This window comes from Muntiacus reevesi, chromosome 2 (assembly GCF_963930625.1).
Source record: "Muntiacus reevesi chromosome 2, mMunRee1.1, whole genome shotgun sequence".
Lineage (NCBI taxonomy): Eukaryota > Metazoa > Chordata > Mammalia > Artiodactyla > Cervidae > Muntiacus > Muntiacus reevesi.
Genome location: NC_089250.1, coordinates 273,125,972 through 273,140,659, shown reverse-complemented (window position 1 = coordinate 273,140,659; position 14,688 = coordinate 273,125,972). Strand labels below are relative to the sequence as shown.

General features: G+C 44.7%; 2 protein-coding genes across 2 annotated transcripts in view; both read right to left on the bottom strand.

The window, feature by feature from the left end:
• LOC136161647 (zinc finger protein 665-like) overlaps positions 1–14,688 on the bottom strand; it is a 224,826-nt gene that overhangs the window by 145,373 nt on the left and 64,765 nt on the right. The window lies entirely within an intron of this gene.
• Positions 53–13,703, bottom strand: LOC136157609 (zinc finger protein 665-like). The gene is made up of 4 exons (XM_065919437.1): positions 13,660–13,703; positions 10,710–10,792; positions 7,114–7,240; positions 53–3,984 (listed from the first exon to the last, which is right to left on the bottom strand). The coding sequence occupies exons 2-4, from the start codon at positions 10,722–10,724 to the stop codon at positions 1,223–1,225; spliced, it is 2,904 nt and encodes a 967-aa protein (XP_065775509.1). The 5' UTR covers positions 10,725–10,792; positions 13,660–13,703; the 3' UTR covers positions 53–1,222.

Here is a 14,688-nt window from a genome sequence, read left to right as displayed (position 1 = left end):
ACTCCAAGCTCTGAGCCCCGAACAAAGGGGTTACAGAGTTTTTATACACGGACAGGCGTGATTAAGCAGGTTTGCAGGGGCTAGGGTGATTGCAAAGAGCAAGACAAGGGTGAATGGGATAAGCTCCAGTTACTAGTATTGTGAGTCCCCACTTTCTGAGACCTACGTGATCTAGACTTTGCAAGAAACAAGCTGAGTTAAAGGCAGAAGGAGGAGGTAAAATTTTAACTTTTCCTCTTCAGTTTCTCTCCTGTATGAACTGCCCAATGCTCAGTTAAGGCTGAACATGAAATAGCTTTGCCACATTCATTTCATTTGTATGCTTTCTATACAGTATGAATACCCTGATGAATTATAAGGCCTGAACTCTAACTAAGGGCTTTGCCACACTCATTACATTTGCACTGTTTCTCACAGTTGTTCCATTTGTAACAGTTTTCTCCACTATGAATTATCTGATGCTTCCTATGATGGTCATTTCAAGTACCAGCCATACATCACATTTCTATGCTTTCTCTCCTGGATGAACTGCCTGATGGTGAGTTAAGGCTGACTGTGCACTAAAACCTTTGTCACAACTCTTACATTTGTAAGGTTTTGATAACTTATTGTGACTAGTGTGGGATTCGTGATCTCCGATGAAGATTTAGCTTTGGGATCAGGGACCAGGCTTGATCATTCAAGAGCTTTTAAAGTGAAAAAGGGACAGAGAAAGCTTCCGACATAGACATCAGAAGGGGGATGGAGAGTGTCCCCCTGCGAGTTTTAGCAAGCTGTTTTATGTTGGTTAGAAACTTATTCATCAGATAAGAGCGACACCTCAAGGCTGAGGGAGTTTCAGCAGGCCCCTTTCCCACAATATGCATTTTTGAGATAGGATGGCAAGACGTGTGTCATCCCCCAGCCATAAAACAACTGATACAAATACTGTTTTGTTGAGCTATCATCAGCCCATGGTATGATGACAGTCAAATTTGATGACAGTCTTAGGAGGGATCATTTTGAAGAAAGGCCAATTTCAAAGCAAACACATAGTTTCATTAACATACCTTAAGAAAAACATTTCTGTAAGAAAAATGCTCGAGGTTTAGCTCGAGATTTAGCTCGAGATTAGAGAAAAATTAAGTTCAGGTGGAACCAGGTGTCATTATAGCAACACAGAATTTTAAGAGAGACTTGCAGCCTATTTCCTCTGTTTGGAGACCCCTGTCCTTCCTGCATGTTACCCTCTCAGTTTCTCTCCAGAATGAATTCTTCGATGAACTGCAAAGGATGAAGTTTGTCTAAAGGCCTTTCCACACACAGCACACTTATATGGTTTCTCTCCAGTATGAATTCTCTGATGAACTGCAAGGCATGCATTGAAAATAAAGGCCTTGCCACATACTTCACACTTATATGGTTTCTCTCCAGAATGAGTTTTCTGATGAGATTTAAGTCTTCCATTTACACTAAATGCCTTACCACATACATCACATTTATATGGTTTCTCTCCAGTATGAATTTTCCGATGATATGTAAGGCTTCCATTTACACTAAAGGCCTTACCACATACATCACATTTATATGGTTTCTCTCCAGTATGAATATTCCGATGAGATATAAGGCTTCCATTTACACTAAAGGCCTTGCCACATACATCACACTTATATGGTTTCTCTCTGGTATGAACTTTCCGATGAGATGTAAGGCTTCCACTTATAATAAAAGCCTTGCCACATACGTCACATTTATATGGTTTCTCTCCAGTATGAACCCTCTGATGAATTGCAAGTTGTGTGCTTCGAGTATAACCACGGCCACATACTTCACATTTATATGGTTTCTCTCCAGTATGAAGGATCTGATGAAGTACATGGCTATCTTTGCGAGTAAAGGCCTTTCCACACATATCACATTTATATGGTTTCTCTCCAGTATGAGTTCTCTGATGAACTGCAAAGTTACCCCTGGAACTGAATATTTTGCCACATAAATTACATTTACATGCTTTCTCATCTGTATGAACTGCCTGATGTATATTTAAGGATGATAGTGTAAAAAAACGTTTGTCACAGCTACTACATTTGTAAGGTTTCTCTTCAGTATGAATTCTCCGATGACTTCCAAGATGTCTCTTTCCAGTAAAGCCACGGCCACATACATCACATTTATAAGAATTCTCTCCAGTATGAATTCTCTGATGAATTTCAAGTTTTGACTTTCGAGTATAGCCACGACCACATACATCACATTTATACGGTTTCTCTCCAGTATGAAGGGTCTGATGAACTGCAAGGCTTGCATTGAAACTAAAGGCCTTGCCACATACTTCACATTTATATGGTTTCTCTCCAGAATGAGTTTTCTGATGAGATTTAAGTCTTCCATTTACACTAAATGCCTTACCACATACATCACATTTATATGGTTTCTCTCCAGTATGAATTTTCCGATGATATGTAAGGCTTCCATATACACTAAAGGCCTTACCACATACATCACATTTATATGGTTTCTCTCCAGTATGAATATTCCGATGAGATATAAGGCTTCCATTTACACTAAAGGCCTTGCCACATACATCACACTTATATGGTTTCTCTCTGGTATGAACTTTCCGATGAGATGTAAGGCTTCCACTTATAATAAAAGCCTTGCCACATACATCACATTTATATGGTTTCTCTCCAGTATGAACCCTCTGATGAATTGCAAGTTGCGTGCTTCGAGTATAACCACGGCCACATACTTCACATTTATATGGTTTCTCTCCAGTATGAAGGATCTGATGAAGTACATGGCTATCTTTGCGAGTAAAGGCCTTTCCACACATATCACATTTATATGGTTTCTCTCCAGTATGAGTTCTCTGATGAACTGCAAATTTACCCCTGGAACTGAATATTTTGCCACATAAATTACATTTACATGCTTTCTCATCTGTATGAACTGTCTGATGTATATTTAAGGATGATAGTGTAAAAAAACGTTTGTCACAGCTACTACATTTGTAAGGTTTCTCTTCAGTATGAATTCTCCGATGATTTCCAAGATGTCTCTTTCCAGTAAAGCCACGGCCACATACATCACATTTATAAGAATTCTCTCCAGTATGAATTCTCTGATGAATTTCAAGTTTTGACTTTCGAGTATAGCCACGACCACATACATCACATTTATACGGTTTCTCTCCAGTATGAAGGGTCTGATGAAGTGCATGGCTTTTTTTGTAAGTAAAGGCCTTTCCACACACATCACATTTATATGGTTTCTCTCCAGTATGAAGCATCTGATGAAGTGCATGGCTTTCTCTGCGAGTAAAGGCCTTTCCACACACATCACATGTATATGGCTTCTCTCCAGTATGATTTGTTCGATGAACTGCAAGACTCACATTAAGGGCCTTGCCACACACGTCACCTTTATGTGGTTTTCTTCCTGTATGGATTCTTTGATGTCTAGTGAATTCTGAGTCCTGAAGAAACGTTATATCACACTCATCACATTTGTAAGATTTTTTCTTCTGTGATTCCTGGTCTGGTGCCAGTTCTGAGGGATGCGTAACAGCACTCTCATGTTTATGAAAAATGCCTTTACAGACACTACGAGTTCTCTGAGGTGGCAAACCTGAGGCACTACTGTTGATATTTGTCACAATTTGACTACATTCAAAAACTGTCCCTTCAGACTGAAGTATCTGCAATTCATCATGAAAGCTTGATCTGTGCATTTCAACAGGCTTAACTCCTACATCATTTCTACTCTGATGATCTCTTCCACCAGTGAGATTTCTGTTATGGGATATAGACATTCCTTTGTCATTTCTTTCAGCATCTGTCCACAGACTCTCAAAACCATGCACAGTCTCCTGTATCTTCCAGAGGAAAAAATCTTTGGTTTCATAGGTTTCAGCTCTTCCACACATCACTCTTTGCAAAATTTCTCCTTTGCCACTGTTTTCTTTTGCTTGTAATTTCTTGGTCATATGTATACAAGACGAACCTACAAGATATAAAGAACCATAGGTATCCTATTAATTACAGTTCATAAATAAATTCTTTCATGTTGAGCACATGATATTATACCAAAAGTCATACCCATCCTGAACAGAATTATGAATCTTCCCAATGATGAACTTAAAAATATAAGGAACACTAAAGGAATAGAATTCTTAAAAAAAATAATAAAAAAAAAAAAAACAACCAGCAATCACATAGAATTCAAATTAATTTTAGGGTAGCCAAGTTTCAAAGACACAATCAGGAAAATGTTCATTTTATGCAAACTCATGCCAGGCCTCAAAGACAAAGGTATTTTCCCACCATGACCTCAAAGCTCATTCTACTTGGTAGTAAATACACTTCTGTCTCATAATTGAGGAGAAAAATAGTAAAAATCCATAGACAGGGAGATTGGCGGGCTACAGTCCATGAGATCACAAAGAGTCAGACAGTACTGAAGGACTGAGTAAGCAAGGATCAAAGAGGAAATACAGTGTAATGGTAAATAATCCAAAAGAAGTATTTTAATGAATATTGTAAAACATAAATGGCAGTTGACAACTGTTCAACAAATATTGCATGGTGAAAATAAAGAATTTGTTAAAATGGTCCCCTTGCCCCTCCACATCATGGGGCTTATGAGATCTTAGTTCCCTGACCATGGATTAAACCCAAAATCACTGCAGTAAAAGTGCTGAATCCTATCCACTGGACTGTCAGGGAATTCCCTAAAATAATTAAAAAAAAAAAAAAAGAAAGAAAGAACAGTTTTCTAAATATGTCCGATAAACATATCAGTAGATAGACATACAGGCATTTTATAACAAGAGGCGTTTCATGTCAGTTATACTGTGTAAAACATAAAGCCCATCATCTTCAAATAACAAAGAATTAATAAATGAAACATTCTCTGCTTAAATAACAGCCATACAATATTGCAATTGCCATTCTATACAGTAACCTTAATTTATTCAGTTCATTGGCTCCAAGATACATGCAAAGGAACAAGTTTTGGGGCCTCCCTGTGTCTTAGAGGTGAAGAATCTGCCTGCTGATGCAGGGCGCACACCTGATCTAGGAAGTTCCCACATGCCTCGCAGTAACTAAGCCTGTGGGCCCCAACTGAAAGTACTCTCAAGTTCGGGATTCACTACTGAACACACGTACAGAGCCCACATACCACTGGCATGAGGGGCCCGCGCATGCAACTAGATAGTAGCCCTTACAACTTATGCCGAAGCTGAAATTCCAATACTTTGGCAACCTGATGCAAACAACCAACTCATTGGAAAAGACCCTGATGCTGGGAAAGATTGAAGCCCAGGAGGAGAAGGGGATGACAGAGGTTCAGTTGGTAAAAATCCTCCTGCAATCTGGAAGTCTGGGTCCAATCCCTGGGTTGGGAAGATCCCCTGGAGAAGGGAAAGGCTACCCACTTCAGTATTCTGGCCTGCAGAATTCCATGGACTCTATAGTCCATGAGGTCGCAAGGAGTCCAACACGACTGAGCAACTTTCCCTTTCATTTTATGTACCTCATGGTAGGAGAGAGAAGGATCCAGCCTCTCATCCAGCAAAGCAGATTTTTATCCTTTCTCAACGGGTGAGAATCACAAACATTCAGTAACTTCTAAGGGTACAGCCCTCTTTAATTTAAGGTTCCAATTCTCACACCATTCAGTGAAGGCATTCCATGTATTAGCTAACTAGTAGAAAGGCGAATCTTCACATTAGGGAATAAAAACTTCATCAACTTTAACCTCTTTCTTCTTACAGAGTGGCATTTTGTCTCACAAATACTGCTCACAGGGCCAATTAAAGTTTTGTAAAAGTTGTCACTTTCGTCTCAGGTTCAAAGATTTGTTAACAAAATAAGCCGCTCATTCTGTAGAAATAAATAACACAAATTCTTATTATAGAATTATCTAGCTAACTTTCAATATGCTATCAATAAAAGCAAAGAGAAGTAGAAACAGCAGAAGATACATCACCAAATTGGGTTCTGACCAACATTCAGACTCAAACAGTGCTGGGAAGTTCCAGGACACAGCCCACCTGGAGACCCAGTGGGGAAAAGGTCCCAGGCAGCGTGTTACATTCATGCATGAGACTTCAAAGATTGCAATTCTGGGTTCCCATTTATAATCCCAGGGCACTAACTGATATCATCAGGAACCTGTGAGCAAATAGCAGCTCTGGTTGCATGTTAATGCTATTTGTTTGTCTTACAAAACTTATAATGTTGCTAAGCCTGAGGCTGAGTAGGCCAGGCCCCCCAAGGGCTCAATAATCTCAATATTTGTCCCCTATCTTATCTCTGGTGCTGCAAGCCTTGCACTCACAGCAGGCAGTCAGGGTAGTGTCCAGGCAGGTTAGAAGCAAGCTCAGAGGCCTGCTTTACAGAGGACCTAGATCCTGTGCCTCTTGCATTGCCAGGTGTAGAATCCCACCTCTTTTGTCAGCCAAGAAGTGATGGACATTTTGCAAGGACAGAAAAATAATCACAAATCAATTTACTATCTGCTTCCTTCTTTTTTTTTTTATCTGCTTCCTTCTGAATGTACAGGAAACAGTATAATATACAGTATGATATGCATATACCTGGGCTTCCCCAGTGGCTCAAAGGTAAAGTATCCACCTGCCATGCAGGAGATGTGGGTTCTATTCCCGTGCGGGGAAGATTCCCCTGGAAGAGGGTATGGCAACTCACTCTAGCATTCTTGCCAGAAGAATCCCATGGACAGAGGAGCCTGGAGGGCTACGGTCACTGGGTCGCAAAGAGTCACGCATGACTGTACCAACTGAACACACGGGCATGCATGTATCTAGTGCCTTTCCAAGAACTACTGAACCAAGAATACAGGGGTAGAAAATAGGGAATTGGATATTTCAAAGTTCGAAATCAGCTTTATAAATATTCAAGCTGTGGAAAAACTTGTGTGTCACACAGTGGGCAGATCACCTGAAGAAAGGACGAGCTTAAACTCCTGACGCTAATCACGAAATTTTTTGAAGTCTGAATTAACAAGGCTATGAACTTAGTCAAGCAAAACGGGCTCTCAAGAGACACAGAGGGAAAATGCAGAGATATCCCAAATCAGATTCCAACTTCACAGGGAAGTGATCCTCACCCACAGACAGCAGGTTCCTGTAGGTCTCCTCCATCACGTCCCGGTACAAGGTCCTCTGAGCAGGGTCGAGGCATTCCCACTCCTCTGGAGTGAACTTGATGTCCACATCCTCGACGGTCAACTGTGTCTGAAATGAAAGCACATTTCACTAACAGGCGCTGAGGAGGATTCTCATTTTCACACGAAATGAGAAGAGGTGAGAGCGGTAAGGATCAGTTCTGGTAATGTAATATTCTGATAGATCCATTAAAAGCTATTTGGAACAAACTGTGGGTCTCTAATTTCCAGGTTGTTTCATAAGATTATGATATCTTCCAATCAATATGAATTTGTCAGTTGTGTGGACAATACATGAAGAATATACAAATAAATTCAATCAGTGAGTTGTCTATGCCGAAGTGTTACACTCTACACACTAAGTGACATTCACTATCTAGATGAGTTACAGCAAGACTGACGTCTTCAGAGATGACAAAGTCCACAGAGGCTTTAAAAGAACACACACTGTGATGATTATGACATCATCACACTGATGACAGGTGTTTCAGCACTTCGTACACACTAAGCATTACTCTAAAGACTACATGAATGAACTTATCATCAACATAACAGCACATCAGAGAAAGATCTGTGTCCATCTTACTTGGGAGAAAACTTTGTCATTCTAAGGAATCGCTCAGATCAAACAGTTAAGAAATGAGGCAACAGCACCTGAGGTCAGGTGGTTGGGACTGACAACTGAACCTAAGGAATCAACAAGTTAAGTACCAGAGCAGGAAAGTGCATCCAGAGAGTTTTCTGAGAATACCTGAAACAAGTTCAAGAAAGCTGAAGTGCAATGGAGGTGTAGAATCCCAGATCTTTTGTCAGTCAAGAAATGATGGACATTATAGACAGAGAGAAAAATATTCACAAATTAATTTACTATCTGCCTCCTTCTGAATGCTAGGGAAGAGTATAATATACAGCATAATATGTAGGTATCTGTTCTTCCCTGGAGGCTTGGCAGTAAAGATTCTGCCTGCAATGAAGGTGACATGGGGCTGATGTCTGCATGGGGAAGATCCCCCTGGAGGAGGGCATGGCAATCCACTCCTGTATTCTTGCCCGGAGAATTTCAGGGACAGAGGAGCCTGAAGGCCTATGGCCCATTGGGTCGCAAAGAGGCAGACATGACTATCAGATAAATGGTTACTGTATAGGGTCACCCCCTGTCCCCACCAACTCACATAATGTCAATAATCTTACCACTATTTCCATCACTCATGTGCTGAGGTAGAAAAAACTTAAGCACATGGAAAACACTTAAGATACAATTGTAACTGCTACAAAGCATAAAACGTATTTATGAGACGATGTTCCGTGTTTATGAGATGATGTTCCGTAATAAAACCATGGAACTACAGATCCATGCACTCACACATGCACACATAAACATACAACTGGTTGAAACAAGGAAGAGTTGTCTTTACTTTTTTCTTTCAATCAAAATTTACTGAGCGTCAAGTCTGGGTTCCAAGCTGGGAATATAGCAGTGAATGTGATGGAGCTGACAATCTAGCAGCCAGTCACCCAATTACATCCATAACTTTAACATTACTATTGCAATATGTGCTCTGAAACAGGCCTGGTGCTAAGAGAAGTTTTAACAGAAAGTCTTGACCTACATCAATAATCAGACAAGGTCTCCATGAGGAGGAAACACTTGGATTGGCAAGGTGGGAAATGGATGAGTGTTGCGAGCAGAGAGAACAGCCTGAGTGCTGGCTCTGAGGCAGGAAGATATTTAGTGAACAGAAAGCCAGCCAGTCTGACTGGGACACAGGGAACAAAGAGGGGTGATGCCAGGTAGAGGCTGCTTTCTATAAGGTCTTTGTTAGGACTTTATTCCAAAAGTACCTGGAAGTCACTGAAGAATCTGCAGGAGGTCAATCAGAGGTTTAGATTTGTTTTTCAGAGCTCACTCTGCTGTGTGTGGAGGTTTTTGCTGTTTAGTTACTCAGTCATGGCAGACTCTTTGTGACCTCATGGTAGCCCGCCATGCTCCTCTGTTCATGGGATTTTCAGGCAAGAATACTGGAGTGGGTGGTCATTCCCTTCTCCAAAAAGATGCCTTTTGACACATTCTGGGATGATACTCATGTCTTCTTTTATTCATGTGTATTTCAGCATCTTTGGGACATTAAAAAGGAATCAAGTGCACTTGAGTAATTTGTCAGCATTCTCTGTCTTTTAGAAAGCTTATTTATTTTTGTTTCGCTGGGTCTTTTGTTGCTGTGAGCACGCTTTCTGTACTTATGGCTGCAGTGCCTGGGCTTCTCATTGCAGTGGCTTCTCTTGTTTTTGAGCACAGGCTCTAGAGAGTGTGGGTTTCAGGAGTTATGGCTCCTGGGCTCTAGAGCATAGGCTCAATAGTTTTGGCACATGGGTTTAGTTGCTCTGAGGCATCTTCCCGGACCTGGGATGGAACCTGTGCACCCTACATTGGCAGGCACATTCTTAGTCACTGTACCACCAGGGAAGTCCTCAACATTATCTTATACTAGCTCAAAAAAAAAAAAAAAAAAAAATTAATACAAGCAGAAAATAACATAAAGATTTAAAAAATAATATGAGGGCTCCCCCTGTGGTGCCTGATCTGGTAAGATCCCACATGCTGAGGGGCAACTAAGCCATGAACCTCAATTTCTGAGCAAGAGCTATAGAGCCCAGCAGGTGAAATTACTGAAGCCAGCACACTCTACAGTCTGGGTTCCAAGATAAGAAAAGCCACTGTTGGGCCTCCCTGGTAGCTCAGATGGTAAAGAAAAGCCACTGTAATGAGAAACTCATACACTGCAACTAAACAGCGGGCACCACACACCAGAACTAGATAAAAGCCACTACAGCAATGAAGATCAGTACAGCTGACAAATCCTGTCAGTTCACTGGTTAAGATCCCACACTTCCACCACAGGGTTTCGGGTTTAATGCCTCCTCAGGGAACTAAGACCCTGCAGGCTGTATCATGTGGCCAAAAAAGAAGAAAAAATAATTAGGAAACTATATTTCATAGATTAAAGTAGACGGTGTAATGAAACACTCTCTAGATGAGAGGTCTGTTTCTGAACTTTCCATTCCATTTCTAAACACTTCAGATTCAAGGAGGTCCTCATTTAGCTTTAAATGTTCTATAAAAATTCAGATCTGATTTCCCTTTATTGGCCTCTTTTCCAGATTTTAGCAGGTACTGTGTATGTTAATATCTCACGTCTAGTGTGCAGCTTCCTTACCCCGGTTGACAGAGAGCAGACAGTGCATCCAGATGGGCCCTAAGCAATCCCTGCGGCCCAACAGCACTGAGACCCCGTCTCCAACCCGTGGGTGAGAAGCCCTGCCCAGGACGGTGCCCAGGGGAGCCTCCTCACAAGGGCCAGGTCACCGGGTCATGGGGAGATGGGATCTAAGTGGAGATGACAGACCCTGAGGGAAGGCCCCGGGTGAGTGTGCGTGTGCAGGAGTCAGACAGGACACTCCAGAGTCAGACACGATTAGCGAGCCCAGAGAAGGGCATTTCAGGAAGGCAGTGTGAGAATCCACTGAGAATATGACCTTACCTGAGAAAGAGCCATGCCTGACTCCTGTTCTTTCCTCTTCCTCCTCTTCTGGGCTTCCTCAGGCAACACAAGTCTTCACAGTTCTATCATGAAAGTGGAAAGCATGCTGTTCAATGCTTAGAGTCAACACACCCCCTTCCTGGGCCCCTACCACACACACAGGGAAGCCCTCACTATGAGGAACAGACAGTCCCCTGTGCCCACTGTCTGAGGAGGGACTCAGGTCAGGCAACTCCCACACAGAGTCCAACACGGGACTTTCCCACACTTTCTCTCGGATCACACTCCCCTCCTGGTGCGGCCTCATGCACACAGCAGCAGGGGCACCTCCGCTGACCCCACGATGCCCTTCAGGTCACACAGCAGGCGGGGTTCAGCCCCACTCAGAGCAGAGCGCCCTCCCCGCCCCCAGGGCCCGATCTCAGTCTCAGAAGTGGAGGCTAAGAGCCCTGGTGCTCAATGCAGGATCCAGATCGGAATCATCTGCGGCCTGTGCACATTCCTGGGGTGAGGCCCCACACGAGATCCTGAGGAGCGTGTCTGATGGGGGAGAACTGACTAATGAAAGGGTTATGTGTACATAAACCATACACCCTGTGACCATGTGACACGTGTGTAAACTGTGAAATATTTATCACAAACCACTAACCAACACATCCATCACCTCAAGTTCCCATGTTCTGTGCGTGGTGACAACACTGACGATACACTCTCCTGACAAATTCCCAGCATGCAGTAACAGAACAGGATTAACTATGGTCAGCATTCGGCACACACCTCCCCAGGACGCACTCATTTACTCATTTCACAATTCAAAGTCTGTAGCTTTTGATTGACCAACATCTCCCCATCTGCCCAACCTTCCAGCCCCAGATGATCACCATCCTACCCTCTGGTAATAGTGAGTTTCACTTTTTTACATTCCATATAATAGAAGGACATATAATACCAGCCTTTCCCTGTCAGTCTTAATTCACTTACCATAATATTCGCTACATTCATCCAAGTTGTCCCAAGTGAGACAAATCTCCATAATTGTTTACAAGAAAGTCGCTATTGAACAAACAAATCTTTATCCCAAGCTACAAAAATAATTAAATGTAAAGAAAGCAGAAAGCCAAAAGTACATGTTTAAAGAACATGTTTAAAGTTCCTTGAAAAGGCATCATGTAGTAAGAGTCAGTCAGTTCTTGCCCTATTTTTTTTTGCATAACCTCTACTCCTCACCAGGAATAGGGAAGGGGGTGACCCACACCTGAGAGAATCAAGTCACTGCCCCAGCCCCCACCTCAACAGGCTCTACACATGCATGCTCTTTTAGTACAAATAATGACAAAATACACATGCCTCACAGACAGAAGCTTTGCAATTCTCATTCTTATCTGTATAATTTAAAGAAGCAAGATTTACATTAGATTTTAAAGCCAAAAATCAATGTATGAGGACTTAATAACTCTTACCCCACCACTTCAGCACTCTTCTGGATCTAGTCCCCACCATCACCTGCACACTAGCTGTTTCCACTTCTTTTCGTTGATCTGTTTCCCTACTTCTTTCTACATCTCCCTTTCTCTGCTCTCATCTCTGCTCTCCTGCTGTGCCCTTCCTCCACTCTACTTCTTCCCTGCCTCCCATCCCGCCTCTCTCTGCCATCTGTTCCCGTCAAGTTGCTTTCTCTCCAGCCTCCCTGGTGATCCTCAATCTCCCTGTATTTCTGCCTTTCTTTCTCCACCTCTGCCCACCCTTTCTGCCAACTCTCTGGCACCCCAAGTGACTATGCTTCCTTTCAGCTGGCTTTTTTTCTCAGCTCCTCCAATCACTAGGAGTCCCCCTTCTCTCTCAGCAGGATATTGTTGCTCTGGGCCCAACTCTTGTATCGCCTTCGCGGGCTGTCTCTGTGAACTGCCTCTCCACTGTCGCCCTCTTTGGGACCCCTGATTTACAGCCCCTCTCCCTTGAAGGCTACAGAAGGGCGCGGCAGAGGACGAGATGGGGAGATACCATCCCTGGACTCAGCGGACATGGATTTGAGAAAACTCTGGGAGATACAGGGCTCGCAAAGAGTCGGAATGAACAACCACACCTCCCTATGTTGCTCACCGTTAACTCTCCGGAGATCCTGCTTTTCTCTGAATTTCTCTCCTTTCCCCACCCGCTCCCTACAAGGCTCATTCTCTTCCATGAAGCTGTCTCTTCCAAGTTCCTCACAATCCTCTTCACTGCCATCGCTTGTCCCATATGCTTTTCTCAATTTTCCATTTCTCTAGGAGTCACTGTCTCTGCTTCTCCTGATCCCGCCTTCCGCCCACTATTTACAGGGTAGGAGACTGAATAAGAAAGGCCCTCCCGCAAAAGCCAAACTCCAGCGCCTGGTATTTGGGGCCGAAGAACCATGGGTGTCACGTGGCTGGCTCAGGTCACCTCCCGCCACCAGGGATCAGGGGAAAAGTCACTCTGAAGGGCAGAAGGGCCGGCCTGCGGAGACGTGAGGACAGAGGGCTGAGAGGGACTGGGGTCTCAGGTGCGGGGCCGGCTCTCCAGAATCCCAGGACCGGGGAGAGAACGCGGCCTCTCCGGGAGCGGGGTGGCCGGCGAGGCCTCCAGGGCCCGAGGAGAAGAGGCTGAAGAACGTGGAGCGAATAAACCACCCCGCTTAATAGAATTGTATGTGGTGCAGAAAGGGTAGAGGAGTCAGTGAGGTCAGCAAACGGCTTTAAACCGGAAAAAGGTGCGAAACGCAGCGTTCCAGTGTTTCAAAAGCACGAACCGGCTTCAGTGCGGACTTGGAAGCAAAAGGCAGGCGCCCCTTCGCCGCTTACAGAGACATCTGAATTTACTGGGGGTGGTGGGGCGGGAGCGGGGATTTAGAGTCAGTAGCGACCCTCAGACCCGGGGTACAAAGAAAAGGAGACTGCGAGAGGCAGGTCCGACTCCAAAGACAGAAACTCACGCTGCGCTGGAACCTCCACTCGCCGCTCTCCGCTTCCGCGTGTGTCACGGTGCGCGCACGCGCAGACAAATAGCTGAAAGGCCTGGAGGTGGGGCCAGGCCATCAGAGGGTGGGTGGTGGAGAGAAGCCCGACCAGCAGAGGGCCTTTGAAAGGTGAGGCGGAACCTCGCTGCGCGGTGGGGCGGGGCGACTCGACGCGGCCCGAGGGGCGGGGCGGGGAGGGCCGGGGCGGGGTGGGGCGGAGTGTCCCGTCGCGGTGGGGCGGGGCTACTCAGCCCGGAGGGGTGGAGCCACTCTGCGAGGCGAGGCGGGGCGAGGCGGGGCGAGACGGGGCGGGGCGAGACGGGGCGGGGCGGGGCGAGACGGGGCGGGGCGGGGCGGGGCGAGACGGGGCGGGGCGGGGCGAGACGGGGCGGGGCGGGGCGGGGCGAGACGGGGCGGGGCGGGGCGGGGCGAGACGGGGCGGGGCGGGGCGGGGCGGGGCGGGGCGGGGCGGGGCGGGGCGGGGCGGGCGGAGGAAACAGTTCAATACTGTAATTACTGCTAAGGGGGACCGCAGACAGGAAATAAAAAAAAAACTGCTTCTTGTAACGAAGGTTATGAAAGAACTACATCTTGCATTAAAAAACAAAGGGATCACGTTGCCAAAAAAGGTCCCTGTAGACAAACTATGGTTTTTCCAGTAGTCAGCCTGGGATGTGATTAAAAAAGTGATGTCAGAGTTGGTCCATAAAGAAGGCTGAGCATAGAAAAATAGATGCTTTTGGATTGTGGTGCTGGAGATCAGTCTTGAGAGTCTTTTGGAGAGCGAGGACATCAAACCAGTCAATCCGAAAGGAGACCAACCGTGAATATTCATTGGAAGGACTGATGCTGAAACTGAGGCTCCAGTACATTGGCCACATGATGCAAATATCGGGCTCATTGGTAAAGAACTCGAGGCTGGGATAGATTGAAGTCAGGAGTAGAATGGAATGATAGAGGATGAGACAGTTAGATGGCATCACCAACTCAATAGACATGAGTTTG

Coding starts and splice junctions, on each gene's coding strand:
- LOC136157609 (XM_065919437.1), bottom strand. Junction 3,985..7,113: donor CAGGAACCTGCTGTCTGTGG/GTGAGGATCACT, acceptor TATATCTTGTAG/GTTCGTCTTGTATACATATG.